Source organism: Bicyclus anynana, chromosome 1, assembly GCF_947172395.1.
Source record: "Bicyclus anynana chromosome 1, ilBicAnyn1.1, whole genome shotgun sequence".
Lineage (NCBI taxonomy): Eukaryota > Metazoa > Arthropoda > Insecta > Lepidoptera > Nymphalidae > Bicyclus > Bicyclus anynana.
Window position 1 is genome coordinate 1,681,223 of NC_069083.1, and position 27,372 is coordinate 1,708,594.

General features: G+C 37.2%; 3 protein-coding genes across 3 annotated transcripts; 1 reads left to right on the forward strand and 2 right to left on the reverse strand.

Annotated features, from left to right (window-relative positions):
- Window positions 1-307: 307 nt before the first annotated feature.
- On the reverse strand, window positions 308-6,081 carry LOC112054231 (ribonucleoside-diphosphate reductase subunit M2). Its single transcript, XM_024093936.2, has 6 exons — window positions 5,869-6,081; window positions 5,561-5,794; window positions 4,958-5,193; window positions 4,062-4,290; window positions 2,750-2,968; window positions 308-1,945 (listed from the first exon to the last, which is right to left on the reverse strand). The coding sequence occupies exons 1-6, from the start codon at window positions 5,926-5,928 to the stop codon at window positions 1,793-1,795; spliced, it is 1,131 nt and encodes a 376-aa protein (XP_023949704.2). The 5' UTR covers window positions 5,929-6,081; the 3' UTR covers window positions 308-1,792.
- Window positions 6,082-7,258: 1,177 nt separating this feature from the next.
- On the forward strand, window positions 7,259-17,206 carry LOC112054223 (COP9 signalosome complex subunit 2). The gene is made up of 8 exons (XM_052883636.1): window positions 7,259-7,491; window positions 8,184-8,378; window positions 8,702-8,827; window positions 10,151-10,318; window positions 10,931-11,105; window positions 11,679-11,817; window positions 14,031-14,363; window positions 15,715-17,206. Exons 1-8 carry the CDS (start codon window positions 7,438-7,440, stop codon window positions 15,857-15,859), a joined length of 1,335 nt encoding a protein of 444 aa, XP_052739596.1. The 5' UTR covers window positions 7,259-7,437; the 3' UTR covers window positions 15,860-17,206.
- Window positions 17,207-19,031: 1,825 nt separating this feature from the next.
- On the reverse strand, window positions 19,032-26,147 carry LOC112054219 (arrestin domain-containing protein 4). Its single transcript, XM_024093921.2, has 6 exons — window positions 25,495-26,147; window positions 24,633-24,749; window positions 23,876-24,093; window positions 22,526-22,708; window positions 21,890-22,075; window positions 19,032-21,338 (listed from the first exon to the last, which is right to left on the reverse strand). Exons 1-6 carry the CDS (start codon window positions 25,613-25,615, stop codon window positions 21,174-21,176), a joined length of 990 nt encoding a protein of 329 aa, XP_023949689.1. The 5' UTR covers window positions 25,616-26,147; the 3' UTR covers window positions 19,032-21,173.
- Window positions 26,148-27,372: the final 1,225 nt, after the last annotated feature.

Below are 27,372 nucleotides of genomic sequence, written 5' to 3' on the forward strand. Positions count from 1 at the left end.
ACACACACACACTTAGGTTATTCAAAAAAAGAATATTGAGCAACTTTTAATCGCGGAAAATCCATGATTCCCGCAGGATTTGAGAAAATCCCGAGTTTCACGTAGATGAAGTCGCGGGTATACGTTAGTTCTTATTAAAGATGTTTATGCGGCAGCTCCAGTTATCTGTAGCTCTTGGGGATATTCCACCAGTAAAATATTTAGCAAATCAACATAATTCATAGAATTTAGAAATAGCAATCAACTGTGATTGATTTTAGTTGTCACCAATTAGTACAATATTAACGGTATTAAAATAATAGTCATGTTATTTTTTCCAAATAAAATATATTTTAATTGAATATATTACATATCAAAATTACAGTTATATCACATGAATTCAAATTAGAAACATCAAACATTGATAGCTTTTCACATTGAATTGGAAATAATACTCGCTATTAGTTATTGCAATAATGCTATTATATTATATCTAAACTTATCTATATTCTACGTCCTTACTGTATTCATGCCGATTATACTACATTAACTAATAATAAACTTAGAAGGATTTAGTTGTTATCCACTGGTTTTTGGTCTGTTCTAATTATAAACTTTACTGCTGCTTGTAGACTTTAAATAATATAACATTAAAATTAACTTTGTGCAGACAGACATGTAACACACACATGTTAAATTGCATTTCAGCAAAAGTGTTCATTGAATAAAAAAAATATTCGAAGGATACTTGGCATAATAAAATTAAAATAACACCATAACGGCGAATGTTTGCGTGCGTTTGTTACTCTTTCATGCCGACCACTACTACTTTTAATTTGTGATTGTGAATTGAATTTTAAAGTGGAGATAGATTAAACCTTGATTAACACTTGAAGAAAATCCATTGTTCTTGCCTGGACAACAGAATTTCACGGGATGGAAATTTCAGGCGTCCTCTAGTCGTAAATAGAAGTCACGGCGTTATTTGGAACTCGATCATACATAACATAATTTATGTTTACAATTATCGTAATTAGTTTCCATAGAATTAATACGTAGGTACTTATAAGTAAGTACATACATACTTTACATGTTAATTATGTAGGTATTAGATTGTAGTTACTGTTTCGTCATCAAAACAAAGTTTAAAACTTTAGTGATATATCAAATGTCTATGCAATATTTTTGTATAATAGAAGACATAAAATCCACTCCAATGATTGTTAGGTCAAAATTTACTTACAATAAACAATACAAAACACTGGAAAAATTCATTTAAGAGTTATAATTATACTATTAGTTTACAAATTATCATTAATTTATAGAATAAACAAAATTATAATGCCATGCTTATATATATATATATATATATACATAATGTTATTAAAATTATTTTCATAGCAGTCATCTATCAGCTGGCCTATTCACTATTTTGGTCTTTATCAACCTATTAAAATAATCATTAAATAAATTGAGAAATGTCATTTACCTACTGTACGATATCCACTAGAAGGCACCGGATGACATTTGAATCTTAGGTCTACCAGTATATATTAAACAGTGTACACTAATTCCGAATGCACATTAAAGCAAGTCAGAGTTGTCGCCACAATTATTAAGAGCTCCTGCAGATGTCAAGTGAATCTCACTTCTGATACAATCAGTGTCCAATTAATTAGTTAGTTGAAGTTTCGCAGGTTAAAATATATCACTATAGTATACTCTGCTATTTAGTCAATTAACTTACAACTGTGTTTGCGGGAACTCAATTATCTAATACTGTCAGTCTTATGACATATAAGTAGTGCAAGAATTAGAACTCTGCATCCAATGTGAACACATTGTCCATTGTATTTGCCATCACTCCATATTTCTGGTATTCTGCGACTTTCTTCTCGAAAAAGTTCGTCTTGCCCTCCAGTGAGATGAGATTCATGAAGTCAAATGGGTTTTTGGTGTTGTAATGCTGTTGAAATAAAAAAGATTGAAGAAATTCTCCATAACCAACTAAGAACATGGATGCTGCCGGCTTGAGACTGTTGTGCTTGGAGGTCCATGCAAGAGGCCTATGTCCAGCAGTGGACGTCTATCAGCTGATAAGGTAGAGTGAGGTAAGCAAGAGCATAAGCCTTTTGTAAGAACTACCGAACACAACTGCCTCAGGCTGTTTGTAACATATTTGTTGTTGTCAGTCAACATAGTAGGGCTGTAGGGGGTTGACAAATACTGCACCTTTGTAATTGCAAGTTATAGCACCTCTGTTGCTTGCATGTGAGCGAGTGTGGCAAATGATATACAATAATGGTTCAGAGAGAAATAAGAGAAAACAACTGATCGGTCAACATGAAATAATAGGTTATTTTAGTCAGTGCAAGTATGGACATGCCCTGCCTGGTGGCAAAAGAGATCATTTCCTCCTGGACAAAAAAAAAAGAGGTTCTAGCACCTAAGACACCATCAACTATCAGCTCTTAGATCTTTGAATTATATCTATCTTATTTTTTGCGCAAAGGGTCAGCCTGGCTGTCCAGACCGGAAATGCAGCCAGTATTCTTGCCACCATTCCACTTAGGCATGATTTGTATAGTTATTATGATAAGTCCTTATTGTATTCTTTCTCAATAAATAAATCTATACTAATATTACAAAGAGGCAAGACATGCCTCTTGCATGGACATAAAAACACCACATTTTCACCAGTTACAGTAAAACTGATGACATATCTTAATCCTGTGTTCTTCTGCTAGAATACATAAATATTTAAACAAACCTTTTCCCCAATGAGGTCAACAAGCAGTCTGTCAGCCACATACTCGATGTACTGCGACATGAGCTCACAGTTCATGCCCAGCAGTCTAACGGGCAGCGCGTCGGTGAGGAACTCCTGCTCGATGACCACAGCGTCCTTGATGACTTGCAGCACACACTCCTTGCTGGGCTTCTGTACCAAGTGCTTGAACATGAGGCACGCAAAGTCTGTGTGCAGGCCCTGGAATAAGAAACATTTATTTGCCTATGTATTCTAACAAACTTATCTTTACTTTGGTTTATGTAAAAATATTTTGCATTTTGGTACAGTGCTCCTATAGATAATGAAGACCTGCGATCAAAACCAGAGTCCTACTATAATAGTCTCAAGTTTTATTTATTGTTGTTCATTTATTTATTGCTACTTTCAGGCTTCAACTACTCATCTAAGCACTTGTACCCCTGACATTTTACACATTGTCAGGGGTTCAAAAGATATATCTTCCATTAAAAAGAAGTAGTCTAGTGATCTCAAAGGACAGAAACCTTCAAAATCTTCAATGGAGTGAAATTGTGGTAAAAATGAGTAAATTTTAAACAAACCTAGAAATACTCATTTCATATTATTACAAACAATGCATTAGGCATTATATAAGTTCTAATAGGAAAATGGGTAAATATAGCATTTAAGTACTTTATGTACCTATGCAATGCAATGAGCATTCTTCCTGGAAGCGAAACTCATACAATACCTAGATGTAGATATAATTTTATTACTAATGCTTCATACAGCTACAGATAGACCTCTCAGTCAATTATTATAGATAGGTATAAAGTCAGTAATTGCAAACGTACCTACATTGCAATTTACATTGAATTATAAATTACAAAGGGTACCTATATGGAAATTTATTCTAGAATAATGGAAACTACTTACATTAAATAAGCTATTATTATTGCTGTTAAATATTTAGAATGAACTTTACACACAAGTGGTCTCAGCTAAGATTACATCTCCACTGATTAATGGATCCACCATTAGGTACTTTTTAGTAAGTATAAAGTTAATCTAAGCCTACATCTAGTACATAGCATATTTCTTTTTGTTTTATATATCAAGTCAAGTAGTCAAGTAGTAGTCAATTTATGTAGTTTTCATACATACTTTTGTAATTTTGAAATCCAAAACAACAATATAAATTGTTGATCTACTCTGCCTAAGTCAAACAAACTTACAAAACTAAACTTTAAAGAGGTTATGATATATTCCTTTTTTTTAAAATCTTGAGTGGTCTTGAGTGTCAAACTTCTCAAGTTTGTTTATATTCACTTACCTCATCTCTAGAAATGAGCTCATTGCTGAATGTAAGTCCTGGCATCAGGCCTCTCTTCTTGAGCCAGAAGATGGAGGCAAAGCTGCCAGAGAAGAAGATCCCCTCCACAGCTGCAAAGGCTACAATGCGCTCCCCAAAGGTAGCTGTCTTGCTTGATATCCACTGCAAGGCCCAGTCTGCCTTTTTCTTTATGCAGGGGAGTGTTTCAATTGCATTGAACAGGAAGTCCCTACAAAACATTTAACTTTGTACTGAGCTGTATTAACAAGAGACCATCATAACACCTATTGCCTATATTTAGGCCAGAGAGACAATACTGCCATGCATTGTGGCAATACTGCCAGCTTTATGGGGACTTTACCGATGAACATTGATTCGGATTAATTCTATGATGATGATGTTAAGTCTTTAGATATAATTTAAATTTAATATTCCTTTTTTTTATTTAATATAATATATAAATATGTAATTAATATAATAGCTTTAGCTAGTTAATATATTCATTATTGTGTGAAACCCAAGTACTTTACCTACCATTGACTGTATCTTTTCTTACATATCAAATTTGTTGACATTCAGTCTTATATTTATAGATTATGCATCAAAATTCATTTATTTCAATTAGGCTTAATTTACAAACACTTTTGAAATGTCAAGATAAGTCATAATTTAATTTATTTTAATGGTGGTAATAATAGTCGAAAACTTTTATAAAATGTTATATAAAATATATTAACCATATCTTTTATAGTTATTAAGTGTGAAATGACTAGTAGATTTATACTGTCATTTTTAATTTGTTTGTTGGTAAACAGTATTCATCGAGTAAGGCTGTATTAAATTCATAGAGCTTATCAATTCAGTATAATAAAATGATAAAAAACAAAAGCTATTACCTCTCCTTAGGGTCCCGTATGTATGTGTCAATGAGCATAGAATACATTTCAGAATGCACATTCTCCATAGCTATCTGGAAGCCGTAGAAGCAGCGAGCCTCCGTCACCTGCACCTCCTGAGAGAAGCGCTCCACCAGGTTCTCATTCACAATACCGTCTGATGCAGCGAAGAAAGCCAGGACATGTTTGATGAAATGCTTTTCACAGTCCTTCAGTGTCTCCCAATCATTTAAGTCCTGATTTAATAATAACATGTATGTATTAAAGATAAAGCAACATAGCAGTGGATCTATAAAACTATATGCAATTGACCAAATGAATAGAAACTATATATATGTATAATATAATTTTAAAATAAACTTGTATAGTTACAATCAAAAATATAAGCCCTCAGACATTACATTTGTGTTATATGTGTGTGTGGAAATATAAAAAATAATAATTTACTTAAATTGCAACAGAAATTGCGCAATATTACAATTACTTGGTAAGTATATGTAAATTCAGTAACAAAGCCACAATTTATGCATTTGTTATGTATTTCAAGATTAGAAGTCAACAAACCAGATGTTAAGGTCTTCAAAAACGAAGATTTTACACTACCTTTGACAGATCAACTTCTTCGACTGTCCAGAAGGAAGCCTCCGCTTTCTTATACATGTTCCATATGTCAGGGTACTGGATTGGGAATATTACAAATCGTCGAGGATTCTCTCTCAGAAGGGGTTCTAGTTGAGGGTCAAATTTCGGTTTGTCAACCTCTTTCTCTATCTCCATTTTTTCAACATGAGCGTTCTCGTTGCTGTTCCGCGTAGCTAGTACGTTTTTAACAGGAGACTGTAGAAAGAATTTCATAGTCATTTAATGAATTACAAATAGATTTAGAAATTTTTAGCTTAAACTAAACTAACCTTAATGTGAACATTATTTAGTCCAGTGTGTAGGTTTTCTTTGCCATTAACATGAGCCATTTTATGAACTGTAAATAATTTAACACTACCAACAAACAAAAGATATCAAATAAATTCAATAATTTACAAAACGCGCACTGCACTGGTTTCAAGGAGGCCGACTCGAATGAAAAAAAGCGCGGCGAATTGCTATTTGGTAAACAACTGACGGAAGTGCTTTGAGCGGCTGAGCGCTCAAATTTTTGGCGGGAAGTTAATTTCGTTTAAAAATTTAAACTATTATTTCACGTTAGATGACTCTTTGCCCAATTCGTGTTCTACAAATAAAAATATTTAATTAATCATACAAAAACATAATAATTTAGTATCTTTATGTCCTAAAAATTTAAAAATATTTAATAAATATATTTAAATTAAAAAAATAATTTGACAATGAGGTTAAAAAAAATATTTTTAAACGAATTCTGAATGTCTGTAGTAACCAATCACAGCTGACCGAAAATAGCGGGAAACGTTAATATGTTGATATGTATTTATATTCAACAAAACATTTAACATTTCAATATATTTACGAACTAGGTAATTGTAAAGATCAATTTAAGAGCTAAAGAATAATTAAATGTACAAGAGATAAATAATATACCGTTCCCGCGTAAAGTAACCCAAATATGGCTAGTTCCTATTGGCTTGAATACTATCCAATCAGATTCGTCATAATCGAAAAAAATATCAAACAAAGGTCATCTTGTTGGCCATAGAGCAAAAACCATTACCTATCTATTTGTGAGCCCAACAAAATAAACGAGATTTTAATTTTTGTTCGCTCGCAAGTCTTAGACAAATTATATACTAAACTGAATTTGGTCTGAGTCGCAAGCAAAAACTGTAATCGAGCGTGATCGTTGAGTTCGCTTATTGGATTGTAATCGATGCTCAGACCAATTATAAAAGGACCTGACTCGCTAGATGTAATCCCTCTGTCAAAGATCAAGGATCAATGATCTAACGCGTTTATAGAAACTATTGCTATTTAATCGATATTTCATTATTGTAATCGTTTTCGTTGTCTTAACAGCTTACTAAAAATGGCAGATTGTGAAGTTAAAAAACGGTTAAACACTTCTGTAGGATACTATAAATTTGACAATGATAAATATATTGTGTAAGGACACAAAGTATTAATTGGTGTTAAATATTTTCGATGTGTGAGTTTCCCTCGTCCCCCTAAGCAACTACAGACAATTTTGTGTAAGAAATTGGATGCGATGCATCTCCATGTCTAATTCCTCTATGTAACAATAGTATCAAAGTACCTATTCTGTGTCGGACTACAAATTTTGACAAACTTCAACTAACTTCTGTCATTTATGACATTGACAATGACATTAGTTTGAGATTTGACGACGATAATGCCCAAGCAAATATTTTTTTGTAATTGTATTTCTATTTTGTAATAGCGTTGTATTGAATGATATCGGTTGCCGAATACCTTCCACTTTAATACTACAGGCCTGGGTAATTAATTTGGCATACAGCAGTCGAATTTATCGTTCCTGCTTATTGCCGAAAATGTCTGATAATGACGATGATTATATGTGTGAAGAAGAAGAGGACTACGGTTTGGTAAACATTGTTGTTATTTTTATTTGATGCATTATTATGTTATAGTTCCTACTTTTGCAGCCAAATTAGCGGTTGTGTTTAATTTATAAGAAATTATCAATCTTTGCATGTAATATTATCAGGTTACTCTACATTACAGCAGAGGCAAATTTAGGTTAGTTTAAAATATGCTGCAGTTATTATTTCAACTGCAATGTTGTAGCACCAAGAGATCGATTATATACTAACACACGCCCGCGATTTCTTCCATCCTTATCTGGTCCTCTCGTAAAATCTGTTCTTAGTGGACATCTACTTGTTATACTACCTCTGCCAAATTGTGACTACGTTGTGAGGTTTTCAAGATTTTATGAGTGGCTTTTATATTATATATTATAGCTAAACCTAAATAGCCTAAATAGCTGAACCTCAATAGCCTAAATAGCTCAACCTCAATAGCCTAAATAGCTCAACCTCAATAGCCTTAATAGCTCAACCTTAATAGCCTCAACTGTAAAGGGGCCAAACTCTTTACTGTAAGGTGGTGGTCCATTCTCTGTTGGCTGGACTATTATCATACCCATGCCTTACAGTCTTTACCAATTAGGGAATAGAAATATTGGCCATATTAAAAAAAAAGATGGTAAATATTCTTAGAAAAAAAAAACTGTGCCATATATTCTTGTAGATCTTAATTTTTTATTTTTTTCAAGGAGTATTCAGAAGACAGCAATTCAGAGCCAGATGTGGACCTAGAGAACCAATACTACAACAGCAAGGCTCTGAAGGAGGATGAGCCGCAGGCGGCACTGCTCAGCTTCCAGAAGGTGCTGGAGCTCGAGGGGGGTGACAAGGGGGAGTGGGGCTTCAAGGCTCTCAAACAGATGATCAAAATTAACTTTAAATTGGTAATATTCTTTTATACATGCTCTGCAGAGCTATTGTCCCAGGAGTGCAATAATATGTTGATTTAGTTTTTTTAATTATTTTTGTAATGTTCTTAAGCTGAATAAATAAGTTTTATTATTATTAAACAAGTGTAAGTTAGTTATATCAGCTTACCGTCTCAAAAACTACAAGTCTTTTGTAGGTGAGTGTACACTTCCAAGATAAAGTTACAAGATAGTTATGAACATGCCAATGCATAAACTGATTAATTGGCTGAATTAAAAAAAAATTAAAATAAAATATATTTGATGTATATCTCAAATCATGATGAAATGTTTTACAGAGCAACTTCACAGAAATGATGGCAAGGTACAAGCAACTCTTAACTTACATCAAAAGTGCAGTCACAAGGAATCACTCTGAGAAATCTATCAACTCTATTTTAGATTATATATCTACATCCAGAAATGTAAGTTATTCTGTGTTTTCTGATTCAGTGAATAAGAATTGGTTAGACAGTTGTGTGTCGTTATAGGCCATACCACATTCATACTTGATAACATAGACTCAGGGCCTCAACAGTAAAGTAGGCTGACTCATCACCAAGCAATCCTTGCCTGCTGGACTATTGTCATACCCACTCCTAACATAGTCTTTTCAAACTAAAGTTTGTTTCATGTAGGATGGTGCAGGTGACAGTTCATTTCACTCTTGAAAGTTTGCAGAGATTCACGATAATAGTGTTACGAACTACGTACGAGGATTTGGAATTAAACACCTAGTGGCTCATATAAGTCTTTATTCCACTCCTTAAAGTATCAACACACACACATAGGCACTTTGTAGTCCAAAATCGTAGCGGAGCTCACTATAGTTCACTGGTATCGCTGGTAACACTCGACATTTACTTCACTTCGTTTTGAAATTAACTGCTACAAGCTGTTGTGAAATTAACTCTGTCGCGTGTTTATACCCACTCAGACCGCTTCCAGATCATTCTGGGAACGCCTAAACGCGTGTCGTTTATTCCATGTAGTTCACCAAATCAAAACAGTAACAATAGTTAAGTGACCAAAACAACTCGACTTGTAAACAACTCAAAAGGGCGAGTGATTATGAATCCTATTTATGTAGTAATAGGGTTCACTGTTACTTAACAATAGTATGTATTATGAACATCATACAAGCGACTGTCACTGTACCCATGCTAATTGAAAAACACTTTAGTTGAAGAGGAATGGGAATATTGGTCATATTAAAAAGTATAACTGGTGAGATTGTTTTTAAAGATGAGCCAAAAAAATATCTGCCTGTATCTGTGTAAATTCTGATATTTCGAAAATATAATCACAATTATTAGTTGAGTAATTAAGATGTTAATTTATAACAAACAAGGTCTCTTTGTACTTTGTAGTTTTATTATAATATCTTAAACCTATCCTCATATCCTATACTTTATGTATATACATGTGTAGCTACATACCTACATATGTGCATACCAACACATACATACAACTACTTTGAGTCTTTCATTCATCTCTCTCCAATCGGCTAAAAATGTATATAGTTTAGGATATGGATTTGAAATTTGTTTGTTTGTTATGTTTCTTAATTAACCGTACAATAAGAGCTGAATTCAATTTAAATAGTTTTTGTTTTAGTGAGACTACATAGTAAAAAAGTTTTCTAAAGAAACACCAAATTCTTCAAGAATTCTTGGGTTCACCAAAGTAAGTATAAAGTTGTACAATGTGCCTGTACACAAATATGTTTGTATACAATGTTGTTACAGATGGAGTTACTGCAAGATTTCTATGAAACAACACTAGAAGCATTGAAAGATGCTAAAAATGATAGGCTCTGGTTCAAAACTAACACTAAACTAGGAAAGTTATACTACGACCGCGGCGATTTCAACAAATTAGCCAAAATATTGAAACAACTTCACCAAAGTTGCCAGGTATGCTTAATTTAATTCCAGACCCTTTTGGAGAGATTTTTGTTAAAAAAATACTAGTACATATCTATACTAATATTTTAAACCTGAAAAGTTTGTTTGATTGAATGTGCTTATCTCAGTCTTTATAGCTGCTGGCTTAAATTAAAAAAATATTTTTGTTTTGGATAGTCATAGATAGTATGGTAGTTTATCGAGATGGCCACAACCAATAGGTGCGAAAATGGAAAAAGAAATCCCTTCTAAAAGCTTCAGTTGCGTGTTCTGCGGAATGAACACAACCTATCTCATGAGGAGACAAAGACATATTGTTGACCAATATCAGCAAAATTGATTGTGTCTCTCTTTCGTCTCATTGCAATTGAAGAGATAGCAATATTTTCGAGCTGTTCCAATGCCTATGCCGGTGTAATGCCTCAATAGCTCAACGGTAAGAGCGGCCGAACTCATCACCGTAGTGGGATTGATTGATTCTCGCTCGTATGGACCATTTTCGGAATAGGAATATTGGTCATATTTAAAAGATAAAGCAAATATTTAAAAAAAAAATATTTCAGCACCAAAGAAGTACACAAATTAACAACACTCTAAGAGAAAACCAACGAATAATTTCAGACGGACGAAGGTGAGGATGATCTCAAGAAGGGCACGCAACTGCTAGAGATATACGCGCTGGAGATACAGATGTACACGGCGCAGAAGAACAACAAGAAACTGAAGGCGCTGTACGAGCAGTCGCTGCACATCAAGTCCGCCATACCGCACCCGCTCATCATGGGCGTCATCAGAGGTAATTGGACTAACTTTACTTAAGAATAAGGCTCATTTTTGACTGAAAAAACGGAATGGAATATAAGCGTCAATTTAGGTTCATTGCATGAGAAGGCAACCTAATTTGCGAGGATGCTTGTGAATTTTTGCGACTGAGCTAATCTTTAACTTGCGGGCGCGGCATGATCCAAACTGCGAAGCGGCGACACAGCGCGCAGCTGCTCGCATCGCGCACTGGGAGAGGGGTTGAGTGGTGGGGAGTGAAGGTTAGCGTTAGTTCGGTTTGCTTACAAGAAGACGAGTCTAATAAAGATGACATTAATGAACCGTCGGAGAGTGTAACGGACTCTTCACTCCCCACCACTCAACCCCGCTCCCAGCGCGCGATGCGAGCAGCTTCGCGCCGCGTTGCCGCTTCGCAGTTTGGATCGTGCCGCGTTTCAAGAACCAGCTATGACTAAGGGCCCCGTATGGGTTCAAAACTAGTCGGGCATACTCCAACCTTATATCACGTGAGTTTTAGCCCTGTTTAATAATTAATAAAATAAAGAATATAATGTTAGCTACATAATTAGTTACTGTGGGCTGACAGAGTGCGGCGGCAAGATGCACCTGCGCGAGGGAGAGTTCGAGAAGGCGCACACGGACTTCTTCGAGGCGTTCAAGAACTACGACGAGTCCGGCAGCCCGCGCCGCACCACCTGCCTCAAGTATCTAGTGCTGGCCAACATGTGAGTATACACCAGTGGCGAAGTCCGGCAGCCCGCGCCGCACCACCTGCCTCAAGTATCTAGTGCTGGCCAACATGTGAGTATACACCAGTGGCGAAGTCCGGCAGCCCGCGCCGCACCACCTGCCTCAAGTATCTAGTGCTGGCCAACATGTGAGTATACACCAGTGGCGAAGTCCGGCAGCCCGCGCCGCACCACCTGCCTCAAGTATCTAGTGCTGGCCAACATGTGAGTATACACCAGTGGCGAAGTCCGGCAGCCCGCACCGCACCACCTGCCTCAAGTATCTAGTGCTGGCAAACACCTGTCTAGGTGTTCTGTACGCCAAGGAAACGCGTCACGAGATATCTAGTAGTAACAACAACTGTTATTTTTTTATTCTATACTAGCGGACGCCCGCGACTTCGTCCGCGTAAATTTCGATGTCAACTTTACTACTACCCCTACCCTACCCTACCCCTACCCCTACCTACCACTACCCCAACCCTACCCTACCCAACCCCTACATCTACCCTACCCCTACCCCCACCCTACCCTAAACCTACCCCTACCCTACCCCTACCTTACCTTCACCCTACCCCCATCCTACCCCTACCCTCCCCGTACCCTATCCTTTTCCTACCCCTATCCCACCCGTACCCCTATCCCACTCGTACCCCTATCTCACGCCTATCCTACCCCTACCCTACCACTTCCCTATCCTACCCGTACCTCTACCCTACCATTACCCTAAACCCGGCCCTAAACCTACCCTACCCCTACACTACCCCTACGCTTCCCTACCCGTACCCTACCCTACCCTGTAACTTCTCTATCTTACTCCTACCCTTAGCAAAATCGGTCCAGTCCTTCGAGAGTGGTGGTATGACCAAGAGAAATAGAGACTTCTATGCTAATAATATAAAGAGGTAAAGTTCGTGTGGTTGTAGGAGGTAATCTCTGGATCTACTGGACCGATTTGGAAAATTGTTTTACCAATAGAAAGCTACGTTATTTGCGAGTGTCATAGGCTATGTTTGATCCCCATATTCACACGGGAACGGGAACTACGTAAATGAAAGCGCCGGGCGTCATATAGCGGAATTTCTGCGTTTTTTAGAAATTTTGTATTATCTCCGAAACTATTTAAGTAATTAACATACTGTAAAGGGCAAATCTTATCTCCATAATATCCTTGTGATTATTAAATAATTTATTTTAATAAGGATTAAAGTTTAGTTGTATAAATAATGACGTAAACCTAAGTATATAAAATTAATAATTTTTAAAACACAAAAGGTACTATATCTGCTAATATATAGAAGATAGATATATGACGTCGCGGACTTTTTTGTAGAACTTTTAAAGATACATAAAGTCTCCATACATTAATTTCAATTTTACACAATAGTTAAGGCAGCGCATGCGAATAAGTCTGTTTAAGAGGAATTCAGTCCGACTTGTATGACAAAAACTGTGATAACCCGGCTAATATATATGATACCAATATAAAATATAGCCTATAGCACTCCCCGATAATGTAGCATTCTACTGGTGAAAGAATTTTTTAAATCGGACCAGTAGTTCCGAAGATTACCCCATTTAAAAAATGTGACAAACTTACAAACTTACAAACTTTACCTCTTTATAATATTAGTATAGAGTATAGATAAGTTAGCCCTTGATTACATTATCACCACACAAGTAGTCAGGTTGTCCTTCGACATAGGCCTCCTCCAGATTAGCCACTCTGCTCAGTCTCTAGCCTTTTATTTGACAGGTCTTCTTTCCATCTTTTGTACGGTCCTTGTTGCCTCCTTTTCCCATCTGTGGGGTGCCATGTACCAAAATATGTGTTCGTTGTCGTTATCGTTATAAACCCATATTCGGCTCACTGCTGAGCTCGAATCTCCTCTCAGAATGAGAGGGGTTAGGCCAATAGTCCACCACGCTGGATTGGACCCAATGCGGATTGGCAGACTTCACACACGCAGAAAATTAAGAAAATTCTTTGGTATGTAGGTTTCCTCACGATGTTTTGCTTCACCGTTTGAGACACGTGATATTTAATTTCTTAAAATGCACACAACTGGAGGTGTATGCTCACCAGACCAGATTCGAACCCACACCCACTAGAATCGGAGGCAGAGGTCATATCCACTGGGCTATCACTGCTCATAACCTCATATCACCACCTCGGCACAGATATGTGTTAGTCTCTGATATTCTTGCAGGTTAATGAAATCAGGCATCAACCCGTTCGACTCCCAAGAGGCGAAACCATACAAGAACGACCCCGAAATCCTGGCGATGACCAACCTGGTGATGGCCTACCAGAACAACGACATCAACGACTTCGAGTCCATCCTCAAGCACAACAGCTACAACATCATGGACGACCCGTTCATCCGCGAGCACATCGAGGACCTGCTGCGGAACATCCGCACGCAGGTGCTCATCAAGCTCATCGGGCCCTACACGCGCATCCACATCCCCTTCATCTCCAAGGAGCTCAACATCGACGAGAAGGAGGTCGAGAATCTACTCGTCACATGTATTTTGGATAAGTAAGTAGATAAATATAACCTAACTCGCTGACACCCGCGACTTCGTCCGCGTGAAACTCGATGTAAACTTTCAACTACCTCTACCCTACGTTGAAAATTTTCCTGAATTTTCTTTGCCCGAGACCTTTCCAAACGAATGCAAAACCGTGGAAATCGGTTCGTGCGTTCTGGAGTTATAGCGTCAGGGAGGAAAACCCGACTTATTTTTATATAACCTAATATTTTATAATCAAAATCTGTAGATCCTGTTGCGCGAGCATCTTCAATTCTTCCAACAGACATACTTACAGATACATTATATCTATACTAATATTATAAAGCTAAAGAGTTTGTTTGTTTGTTTGATTGAACGCGGTAATCTCAGGAACTACTGGTCTGATTTTAAAAAAATATTTCAGTGTTAGATAGCCCATTTATCGAGGAAGGTTATAGGCTATATTTTATTCCCGTATTCCTACGAGAACGAGAACCACGCGGGTGAAATCGCGCGGCGTCTACTAGTTATGTCATAGGGGATCCCGTGCACTAGACCACAACCACAACTAATCATTGGCCATCACCACAAAAGCTACAGCTTCACTGTGGCCAGATTTGTGGCCACGGTCATGACTGGTCGTGAACTTTCCAATCGTCGGGCTACTGCATTGTTGGCCACATTCGCCGTCATACTATACGCATAGTCATACTATACGCATAGTCATACTATACTATACGCATAGTCATACTATACTATACGCATAGTCATACTATACTATACGTACTATACTATACGCATAGTCATACTATACTATACGCATAGTCATACTATACTATACGCATAGTCATACTATACTATACGCATAGTCATACTATACTATACGTACTATACTATACGCATAGTCATACTATACGCATACGCTTATAGGAAAGTTGCGTAGCTTGAACGCATCGACCAGTGGCCTCAGCCGCTTCGTTCGCGAGGTCCTTAACTTGCTCAAGTAAATAATAACGTGTTTTTTTTTAATCTTTACAAATTAGCCCTTCACTACAATCTCACCTGATGGTAAGTTATGATGCAATCTAAGATGGAAGCGGGCTAACTTGTTAGGAGGAGGATAAAAATCCACACCCCTTTCGGTTTCTACATGACATCGTACCGGAACGCTAAATCGCTTGGGGATACGTATTTTCCGGTAGGGTGACTAGCAACAACCGAAGCCTCCCACCAGCCAGACCTGGACCAATTAAGAAAACCTCAATCGGCCTAACCGGAGATCGAACCCAGGACCTCCGTCTTGTAAATCCACCGCGCACCCCACTGCGCCACGGAGACCGTCAAAAATGTGTGGTTACTGATGGCTGTTTGTTCCAGCACGATCAGCGGGCGCATCGACCAGGTGAACTCGGTGCTGGAGCTATCATCGGGCGCGCGCGGCGCGGCGCGGTACCAGGCGCTCGACAAGTGGACCGCGCAGCTGGGGGCGCTGCACCTCGCGCTCGCCAACAAGATGGCGTAGACACTGAGCGGCATACCCACCTCGCAACACCATACAACACCGTCGTACCCTCTACCACATGATGGCGTTGACAGCGATGCCTCATTTGTGTGTTTCGTGCCGTTCCATAAAATGACATGCCACATTAAAGCGTTGCGTCATCGCAATGGGGTTTCAACAGTGTTTCATTCGTTACGATCCATTGTTGTCGTCCTCATACACTGCGACGACGTGCGTCATCGAAACGCAGGTGTAAGTGTGAACATACAATCAGTTGATCCGTTGGGAAGACGCAACGCACTAATGAGGCATCTCTCTTAGTACTGTTGTACTGAGTTCACATTAAAATGAGGTTGGCAATCCTGTAAATGGCGCTTGCAATGGCGATATCAGAAAAAGCGATATTGGAAACAATATACAGTCGCGCTATAGTTTGGCAAGTTGATGACACGACTATGATATGCGGGCGATGTGGGGGAAGGACTGCGCGGGTGTGACGTCGTGCGCGCGGGGCATCGCTACCCCGGCCCGCGCCGATCGACGGGAGTGCTATGAACGAATTTTCCAAGATATATCTGTGTTTATTTATTGGTCAAACATCGAATATGATTTCAAGTTAAACTGATAACAAGATGGCGTATCAGAATTAGGCTGGATGTTAAATAAATGGTACTAGAAAAGGTTGTGCCCAAATCATTGCGACTATCGCGTGCTGTTTTTTCGATAGGTTGTATAATATTTTTTGAATAGCGAAGATTGGGGAATCTCTAGCACCATCTGATCGTCATACACGTAACGGTTTAGGTGCGCAACTTATTACTATAGTCTGGCAAGTTTGTTGACGATATGCGGGTGACAGAGGGAAAGACGTGTGTGGGGAAGTGAGGTGCATCAGTCGTGGGTTTTTCATTCATCGCTACGCTCGGAATATCGGGAGTGTTACGAACAAAGCTATAATAGTACGAGATACAGCATACGGAATGTATACCCTCATCTGTTATATATGTGGGATAAGAAATAAATGATATAAAATATTCACATTGACATCGCAAATAGGTTGCCTAGCAAAGTTGCGCCTGGTGTATTAAATGATTAAATTTGTTTTTAAATTATTTAACCTACTTTCTCTCTTTGCTTAATTAATATAAATCGTACACTAGTTAAAAGAATATACACCAGAATTTAAAAAGTAAAGGTTGCCTGCTTTAACACTGCAACCGTTAGGTTGCCAGATATAAACAGTTCATTAATGTTATATAAATACCCTCATCAGTGATTTAGTCGTCTAATATGCCAAAATAAAGTTTATTTTATGCTTAATTCAATTGTGATAAGTTGCCTTGGATCTAGTTCAATTTAACTAGGCAACCTATTTACAATGAGTCACTGCGAAAATGAAAAAAAAAATGAAAATAACTTGGACCAAAACATAATTTTATGTATTGGGAGTTACTTGTACATACATATTACTATATACTTGTGCAAGTAAATAGTTACGTGTATTATTTACCTTTAGAAGTCAAATGTGGTGCGATCATCATGAGCTTGAGAACCATTTCGGACTAAACTATCTCTTGGAGACTAAAATTTAAAAAGTGTATTTTTTTATTCTTTACAAGTTAGCCCTTGACTACAATCTCACCTGATGGTAAGTGATGATGCAGTCTAAGATGGAAGCGGGTTAACCCGCGTCCATCTTGTTAGGAGGATGAAAATCCACACACCTAAATTTAAATGTAAATGTATGTTTGTAAATTATTTTTAAAAGCCGATACATTTTTGTTTAAATAAGTAATTAATATACAATTGTAGTTCTAAATCAGATCAGAAGATATTGTCAAACATGAAATTGCAAATGTATAGTATATGTATTGTCTAGTATTCTAAAAGAGATGAATATCTTAGCATTCCATGGATTTATCATGAGAGTACTGGGTTTATCTTGTGGTAGAGAGAAAATTGTGAAGAAAGCCTTTACACCCCATTTATGTAGGTGAGCCAAAGAAAGGATTATGCATGTTGTATTGTTGTTTTTAGGCAAAAAAATTGGTCCAAACAAGTTTACCATTGTCACATTTTTATTCTTTCATTGAAAAACTTAAACTAAATGTATAACTATTAGCTTGATAAAAAATGGTTTAAGGCAAAAATCATATAATATCTTACAACGGCACACCAATCACTTGTCTATTTCTCTCTGTTAATGTATCGGCATTTTTTTTAACCGATTTCAAAAAAAGGAGGAGGTTTCTCAATTCGACCGTATATATAATATAAAACTAAAGAGTTTGTTTGGTTGAACGCGCTAATCTCAGGAACTACTGGTTCGATTTGAAACATTCTTTTAGCGCCTATTTATCTTGGAAGACTACCCGTATTCCTTCGGAAACGGGAAACACGCGGCGTGAGCTTGTACAAAATATTTTAGAAATAATGTTCACTAGCGCCATCTGTGGTTTTTATTCAGCTTTCATCAGTTAACCAGTTCACTTCAGGATATGATGTGAGTGGCTGAAGTTATGTACATTAAGATTCATGTGTTTCTGAAGCTCAACTCAAATAAAATAAAGGAATTTTATTTAAACTCACTTTTTTACTTCACTACCCTAAATCTATACTGATAACCATGTACTTATATTTATATTTAGTCTACCATTATGCCATGCTTGATTCATTTAAGTGTATCCAAAATATTTGTACTGATCGCCTCATTTAACGTGTTACTTTAGATCGTGACCTATTTAAATTTGATTAGATATTAGTATTGAATTTTCACATCTCATGCTGAATACAATACTAATATTTTATGTATTTGTTAAATTAAGGATAACTTAGTCATCGATTCCATACCATTGAATGAACAAGCGACGTCTAGTTAATGAAAGTCTGTGATATTCATCACACTAATATTATAAAGGTGAAAGTTTGTGTGTAAGTATGTTTGTTCCTCTTTTACGCTGCGGCTACTGAAGCGATTTGGGTGAAATTTGGAATGGAAATAGATTTTACTCTGGATTAACACATAGGCTACTTTTCATCCCGGAAAAATCCATGGTACCCGCGGGATTTGTGAAAAACTGAATTCTACGCAGACGAAGTCGCTGGCGTCCGCTAGTATTTAATACGGCCATACATATCTTGGGTGTATATCTAAATACTTTTCGTACTGTGTTGTAGAAATAAAAATAAAACATAAATATAAAATATTTATTATATTCTTAATATAAAATTAATTACATTATATTTCATCATCTAAATAATTTTATTACATAGTAATAATATTAATACTACAATAAAAGGACGGACCGGTATATCACAGGTTAGTTATACATCATTTAATATATTTTTTCAAGTTTTAACATAATCTTCCGATTCACTTACAAAGAGTATGACATAGTTAATGTTTAGTTATTACCTTATTTATAAAATTGAGAATGGCACTAACTAAATACAAAGTTTCTGAGCAAGGTTTTACAAAATTATTTGTTAAAAGCACATTGGACACATAGCCACCATTAAAAGCACCATTATTAATAATTGCAATTTAAAATAATTTAATATCCGTCTAATGTTATACGCGAGAGGTTGTTGGAAGGCTTTCTTTTCTTTCTTTTTTTTAAATATAAGTCATGAAACAATATAATCAAAATTAAAGCTGGCATATCCACTATATGATACAAAATCTAAAAACTTCCTTCCTTTGAGCATGAATTTTTTTACCTCACATTTTTTTAAATTTTTGAATGATTGCATATTTTCATGACAGAAATTTTTATTTTCTTTTATTATACATTTTAAATTTATAATTCAGTAAGTGTTGACTATAGCATACAAATACTATTTCAAGCAAAATACATTATTTACTGTTGCTATTATTATTCAGTAATCATCAATAAAAAAAAAATATTTTTACAAAATTCCTATTATAAACGCGAAAGTTTGTATGGACGTTTGGATGTATGTTTGTTTGGATGTTTGTTACTCTTTAACGCCGCTGACTACAGAAGCGATTTGGCTGAAATTTAGAATGGAAATAGATTTTACTCTGGATTAACACATAGGCAACTTTTCATACCGGAAAAATCCATGTATTCCGCGGGTTTAGTGAAAAACTGAATTCCACTAGTATTCGTGTCCGCTAGTATTTTAATATTTTAGTAGTGGGGCCCTATTTTTTTATTTGCACCAGGGCCCTTGATTACCAAGCGACGCCACTGCATAACAAGCCAATGACGACATTGCATAGATGCAAAAATTACCTGAAAACTCATTATCATCATTATGCTACTCTAGTTAAAAAAACCTTCCGCATGTACAATAGGCAACTATGGAGCTAAAGTCCAAGAATAAAGTTTAATTCTTCAACAACGTCTGGGCAAAGGGTTGCAAGAAAAATTGCTATTGTGCTACAAAGACTGACGACTATACTAAATTACTAAATGCAATGTTTCCCAAACTGTGGTCCGCGGACCCCTGGAGGTCCGTGAGTATATGTATGGGGGTCCGCGGTGTCATCTCTGGACCATATATAAATGCACACCAACCTTCACATTAATTGTTTTTCATATTTTTCATAATAAACAGTTATAAGTAAGTATTATGTTGGGTCTGTAATAACTAAAATAAATCGGATTTTTTTTACTGTTTATTTTATTAAGGGGGTCCGTGAAAACTGCTTGATTTCCTAGGGGTTCGTGGCTGAAAAAGGTTGGGAAACGCTGCTAAATGCAAACCATGCATTATATTTGGACGATTGAATGTATGGACATTTGATCCTGTTACAAAATTCCAAAGCAACCATGATATTTGCCTATCATACATAGACAAGGGCTGACAAAGTGTCTGCGTTTATGAAACGACAAAAAGTCCGAGTGCCTAGTGGGAGTTTTCAATGTTTTCATACTGTGATGATCGCGTAAACGTAAACGCGAATTTCTAAGGAATTTACAGAACAGTTGTGCAGTAGTGCCACTATGGCACTGTTTAAATTCCTTAGAAATTCGCGTTTACGTTTACGCGATCATCACAGTATGAAAACATTGAAAACTCCCACTAGGCACTCTGAACACCATCAGCTTCTAAAGCTAGGTTTAGCAATGCATTACTTGAATGACTTATTCTAGTAGGTTTATTACCACGTAGTATCTCAGGACGAGAGAAAGACATATTGTCAACCAATAGCCGCATATATAAAACATCGCTCTGCCTTACATCCCATTGCAACGATAGAGAGCGATATTTTAGACTTCGCTGTTATTGGTCATAGAGGCATGTTATGCCTACAGTAGAGCATACTTCGAGAGAGTGGGATTATGGATACGTCACTTGTATAGTTTCACTCCTTCTGTTTGTCGTGCAGCCAGGGGCGGAAGATGGGCAGCGTGGTGGGGTAGTGCGTGGGGGGGTGCTCCTCGTCGCCGTCGCGGAAGGGGTACGTGCCCAGCAGGATCGGCAGCTGCAGCTTCACTTCCTTCTCCAGGCTCTTCGGCTCGATTATGAACTGGGGAAAGAGTTAGGTTTCATTTCAACTGATTCGCGCTGTATATCCAAACTATAATATGATATGCTTGCATGAACTTGGAATTTTAACTATCTCTCGGGAATTTGGTGTGCAATCTGATCTCTGATCGGTTGCTTATCTATACTAATATTATAAAGCTGAAGAGTTTGTTTGTTTGTTTGTTTGTTTGATTGAACGCGCTAATCTCAGGAACTAGTGGTCCGATTTGAAAAATTATTATAGTGTTAGATAGCCCATTTATCGAGGAAGGCTATAGGCTACATTTTATCCCCGTATTCCTACGAGAACGAGAACCACGCGAAGGAAACCGCGCGGCGTCTAATCATTGGCCGACCACAACTAATCATTGGCCATGACCACAAAAGTTATAGATTCACTTCACGAGAACCACGCGGATGAAATTATTATATAAATGTCATCAATAGGTCGCTATCATATTATATATCATGAAGAGAAATAGAAAAATGTCAACCAATAATGCTGCAAACGCCGTCAGTGGTCGACATTTTGTGTATCGTGTGGGGACTCACAAAGACGTCGTACTGCACGGAGATGAGGTGGCAGCCGCGCAGGTTGGTGGGCGGCAGCGGCGGCACGTACAGCAGCTCGGCGCGCCAGCGTTGCGCCTCGCCCGGCCGCAGCTTGCCGCGCGCCAGCCGCGCCAGCTCGCGCGATTCGCGCGCCGCCACCTTGCCGTGCGCGCTGTACTGGATCGTCTGCGACACGGTCAGTGTTGCCAACACCAAAATTTCCGACGCTACAACTAACTCCACTAGAAGCGAATCCACGATTTTGTGGAGAAGAATACCCAAAATTTTATCGGGGACAGAAGGCGGTGTGAAATATTATGATAGGTGAAAAAAATTATAAATAGTTAGATTATAAAAGTTGTTGTTTTAATTACAATTTACCAAAATATTTAAAAAAAAAAATTTAATATTAATATATTTTTTCAAATATCTAAAGCTAAAGTTTAGGATTTGTACTTCAAAAATCGCCAGATATGTCGCTAAACAATTTTTGTCGTCAAAACTTTATTTTAATCGCTAAGACATAAGGAAAAGTCGTCAGTTCTAGCGACCAAGTCTCTAAATTGGCAACACACGGTGAGTGTGGGTCACTGTCCACACATCGCGCGGTCGTGGAGCGAGTGCTAGCGCTAGTACCTCGGTGAGCGCGGCGCGCGTGGCGCGGATGTGCGTGCGCGAGCGGTTGTCGACGAGCGCCGACAGCGCGATGCTCTGGCCCGGCACGTAGGCGCCGCGGTCCAGCGCCACGCGGCAGCTCACCGTGCCGCCGCCCACGCAGCCCACGCCCAGCTTGTGCTCCACGCTCAGCTCGAACTCTTGCTGTGGACAAATTGACATGTCACAAACTACTAAACCTGTTGAACTATTGACAAAGGACACCCGTCCCGTGATGAACTGGAAAGTATACATATAACTTTGTTATATATTGCCATAACATTGTAACATGGCAAATCCGACTTGACCTTTCTGGGTCCAGTCGAACCTACCTTCGCATTACGTCTACCCAGTAGGGATCCTACATTGAGGACTGGTATTCTATTCGCGTGCGGACGTACGACGCAGCGCCTCCCGCAGCGAAGGGGGCTTCGAACGCGCTGTGGACATCCGAACCTAGACACAAGGATCACTAACGAAAGAGCCGCTTTCCGTTCGTGTTCCCTTTTGCCCAGGGCCGGGTGAGTGTTCTCCCTCTGGCTCGGTTTATATAGACTGCGATGAGTCATCCGCCCGGCGTAGTCTGCGCAGGCAGCTGGATGTTGAATGTTGAACTGCTTGGAGTTCCGTACACTTTGTTAGAACACCTTACATAATTTGGATTGAGAGAACTGTGGCTGATAGCCTGGATGCTGATAATCCCTTACAGAATAAAGATACTTAATCCGTATCAAAATTATTCCAACTTATATATAATTACAAAATTCAAGTGAGTGCTCAATTTTGATGATTAATTAGGTACAAGCGAATTCCATTACATCAATAAATTAATTATTCATGACTTGCTAAGTGCAGAATAGCATGCAGATAATATATTTAGCTGCTTACGTAACAATGGATTACCGATGTTTTGGTACAATCACTGAAATTTTTTAATTGTAGATAAAAGAGAGAGCTCTTAATTTACCTTTGTTGCATGCAGCCTGACTCTAAGCCATTTGCATATCACTTTGCAATTGAAATGCATGCCTATTAAGGTTATACTAAGAATCATGTATTACATTTTAATGTAATAATGGAGTTCTTTGTCCAAGGATGACAATTAAAATCTGGGCGCATCCTCATACATGTATTTAATATTTAATAGTTAAATAATATCATTATAAAAATTACTAATTTTAATTTGTTAGTGTTAGTTAGTCTTCCTAAAGCATAATCCAACAATACAGGGTATAACTCAGTATAAAAGTTTTATTTTAAAAGATTCCTTAAAATAGAAGTAAATTTGAATTTTTGTTTGTCAACTACTTTAAAACCATTGAAATCACTTACAGCTAAAACTGGAGGCTCCAGATTCAAGTCAATTGGATTCATAACAATGAACACTTGCTGGTTTTTGTGTGTGAGTCCGTTGGGCTCCCGCAGTGCAGCCTTGCAGTAGTACTGCACCCAGCCGTGCGTGCCGAGGAAGGTGGACGGCAGGCCCATCGGCAAACCCAACTTGAACGGAAAGCTGTGTATGCCCGGCGACAAGATTGAAGCACTGTGGCCTGTGAAGTGAAAATACCCCAAATTATAACATGATGATCCAAGTAAACCTAACAAACTTGTTTGATTAGGAGCAAAATTAGTCATTTATATGTTACAAATTATCATAGTTATCATGAGCTGTGATAACCTAAAGGATATGACTTCTGCCTTTGAATTTTTTTTTTTCTTTACAAGTTAGTCCTTGACTACAATCTCACCTGATGGTAAGTGATGATGCAATCGAAGATGGAAACGGAGTAACTTGTACGGAGGTGGATCAAAATCCACATACTTTACAATTTAAATATCACTTGTTTCAAGCAGAGAAGGAAAAATAGTGAGAAAACCTGCATACCTGAGAATTTTCTTAATTCTCTGTTTGTGAAATCTGCCAATATGCATTAGGCCAGCGTGGTGGGCTATTGGCCTAACCCCTTTCATTCTGAGACGAGACTTGTGCTCAGCAGTAAGCCAAATATAGATTGTAATGATTATAATGACTGACCATAAGGAGACTACTTTTAGTACTACTTTTGGTCATCTTGGCCATGTTACATACCTGGTTCACCAAGGAGGCGCATTCGGAAGTCAATGTAGTTCTCTTTGTCAAACAGCCTCTCGTGTCTGCCTGAGCCCACTCTCACCACTCCCTCCCCTATCACGTGGAAGTGGAGACCTGAACATGTTCAAGCATGGGATTATTAACAGTGAGGATAATACCTTTATCCCACCAACCCACATCGGAGTAGCGTGGTGGGTCTATGCAACAAATCCCCTCTCCTCCAGGGTGACCTGGCCTATAGATGTTACAGCCATAGTAATAGGCTGACATTAATGTTTTACAGCTGTTGGTAGATATATTGATTTATATGTTGATTAAATACTTTTACATATAACACTAATACTACACTACTTTTAGGTCATGTCACATTCTTTTAACAAGTTAAATGCCTTCCAAATTTAATATGTATTAATAGCATGTGTTTTGCACAAAAAAAAGCTTTTTGTGAATATTTAAGTAATATAAAAACTTTAAAATCCAATTTGAATCTAATTAGAAGTACAAAAAGCTACAGTTATTAGCTTTTTGTACTTCTAATTAGATTCAGCTGTTGATTGATGACTTAAGCTTAGGTGTGCTTATGTCCTAATGCCAACTCTGTAGTCCAACAATACCTAATTATTGGGTATTTAAGTAACACTTTTGTGTTAAAATTTTTACTTACAAACTCATTTTAATTGACAGAATGAAGTTAATCTTAAACACCCTTATTCAAATATTACATTATATACTAATAATAAGTTTCAAATTAGTTCAATGTAAAAGGAATGGCTAGATGACCTCTCAACCCACATGAATTTGGTTCAAAGTAATTCAAAAGTTATGTAGGCGTGAGATAGTTCACATGCCTTACACTTACCAAGCACAGGTGTGTCATCTTGCAACTCCATTAGGACCTTCCCGGACAAAAACTGTCCAGGGAAATAAAGGAGTGATGTGTTGTCGAAGACTATTAAAAACTTTAACAGTTTTCTAGGCATCTTTTACCTTGCCTATAATTTGTATACTAGTCAGAAGAATATGTTTCTAATAATATGATTGGTAGAATTATAAAATAAACTTTTTATATTATTTTGTAATGATTTAACAAGGGAACAAGTTTAAACAAAAAAGTTAAAGTACCAGCTAATATTCCATGGAAAAGGTCAACCCACACACGTTTAAATAAATACACTGTATTTAACTTAATTATAAGAAAGGGTACGCAATTAAATGGCCTTCTGTTACGAAATTTATTCTTAGGATGACTTTATCATAAATTCTTCGCGCGTCGTAGGCAGAGTTAAGTAATAACTTTCTGAAGGACATCAAGTTGGCCAAAACTTTTTTTTTCCCGGTTATCGAAACATAAGTCAAACTAATATTACAAAAAAATACTATTTAAGCCGAACCAGGAACCACACTGAAAAATTGTATAATCTAAAGTTTTTGTTTAAAAAATTAATAATACACTAAACTTCTTCTTCTACTCATGAACTTTTATTTTGACATTTGATTTGACCACCACATTTTTGACAATTGACAATGACAATGTGATGACAATGACATGATATCTTTCATTATCTGGCTTGGAGGCTCTGAGTTCTAGAGGGTTACCCTCATAACAATTTACAGTGACAATTTTAAAAAGACCAAAGAGGGTCAAACATTTTACATTACGAGCACATATTATACTCTTCGAATACATTTTAATTTAATTATAATTGGTCCATTTTAGTTTTATTGTGTTAAAGTTCTATAATTAGTTATACATAAATAAAATATAGTCATTTTATAGACATTTTGGCATTTTAGGAACGTCTATTTCTCATCTCTGTTCCAAAGATTAGAAGAGAAATAGGAAAAAACAGCCAAGTGCGTGTCGGGTCCCGCGCAGAGTAGTGTTCCCTAGATTAAGTTAGCACTTTAATCCCATATGTAATGCACAAAAATACCAATAACCATACTCCACACCATGGACAAAACGATGAAAAATTCATCCTCACTTTGCATGTGAGGAAGGAAATGTTTTTTTTCAAACACTTTTAGTATTTTAAAGGCAAATTAGTACACATACCCATAGTAAACTTTATTTTCTAGTTTTAACAAACTCTGAGTTATCTTACTGACAACTAAATTAGTATGCAATTTTCGATTACCAACTACGTTTTTTAAGTTGGTCGACTAAATCGATTACTAATTGTTTTTTGGATGATGTTTAAAAATTGGAATTTCATTATACATTTAACCTACTTTTGTGATTTTTTTTACGTATATAACCGTTTAGCCGGTAGAGGGTGGGGACACTTGATTCTAATTAGCTATTTAAAGTTCAATATTTTACAAACGGATCCCCAAATCAAAAAGTATTGGAAGACAACCGCTCATATCTTTAAAGACCTATTTAACGATACCCCACTATGAGATAAACGTGTAAAAAAAATATCTCAACTTTACATGTTGAGGAGCTAAAAGAAATATTTTACAAGGTTTTTATTTTACGTTTAGATTTTGTTCACTTTTTCAATGTACATATTCATGGTAATTTACAGCTTTCTAGTAGTAATAGTCTCTGCGCCATGTATTATACTACTCTATGCTCTGCGCTAAACCGCGGACGGACGGACAGACGGATATGACGAAACTATAAGTGTTCCTTGAGGACTACGGAACCCTAAAATATTATCTGAGTTCTAATGACATTTGACTTGACCGACTTGACGGTTTGTCTTTGTTTTGTTTACAATTTTTTTTTTGC

Coding starts and splice junctions, on each gene's coding strand:
- LOC112054231 (XM_024093936.2), bottom strand. CDS start 5,928: ATGGCTCATGTTAATGGCAAAGAAAACCTACACACTGGACTAAATAAT. Junction 4,291..4,957: donor ATACGGGACCCTAAGGAGAG/GTAATAGCTTTT, acceptor AATGTTTTGTAG/GGACTTCCTGTTCAATGCAA. Junction 2,969..4,061: donor AGCTCATTTCTAGAGATGAG/GTAAGTGAATAT, acceptor TTCTTATTCCAG/GGCCTGCACACAGACTTTGC.
- LOC112054223 (XM_052883636.1), top strand. CDS start 7,438: ATGTCTGATAATGACGATGATTATATGTGTGAAGAAGAAGAGGACTAC. Junction 7,492..8,183: donor AAGAAGAGGACTACGGTTTG/GTAAACATTGTT, acceptor ATTTTTTTCAAG/GAGTATTCAGAAGACAGCAA. Junction 10,319..10,930: donor AACTTCACCAAAGTTGCCAG/GTATGCTTAATT, acceptor GAATAATTTCAG/ACGGACGAAGGTGAGGATGA.
- LOC112054219 (XM_024093921.2), bottom strand. CDS start 25,615: ATGCCTAGAAAACTGTTAAAGTTTTTAATAGTCTTCGACAACACATCA. Junction 24,750..25,494: donor AGATGACACACCTGTGCTTG/GTAAGTGTAAGG, acceptor GAACATGTTCAG/GTCTCCACTTCCACGTGATA. Junction 21,339..21,889: donor CCGTGCAGTACGACGTCTTT/GTGAGTCCCCAC, acceptor CTCTTTCCCCAG/TTCATAATCGAGCCGAAGAG.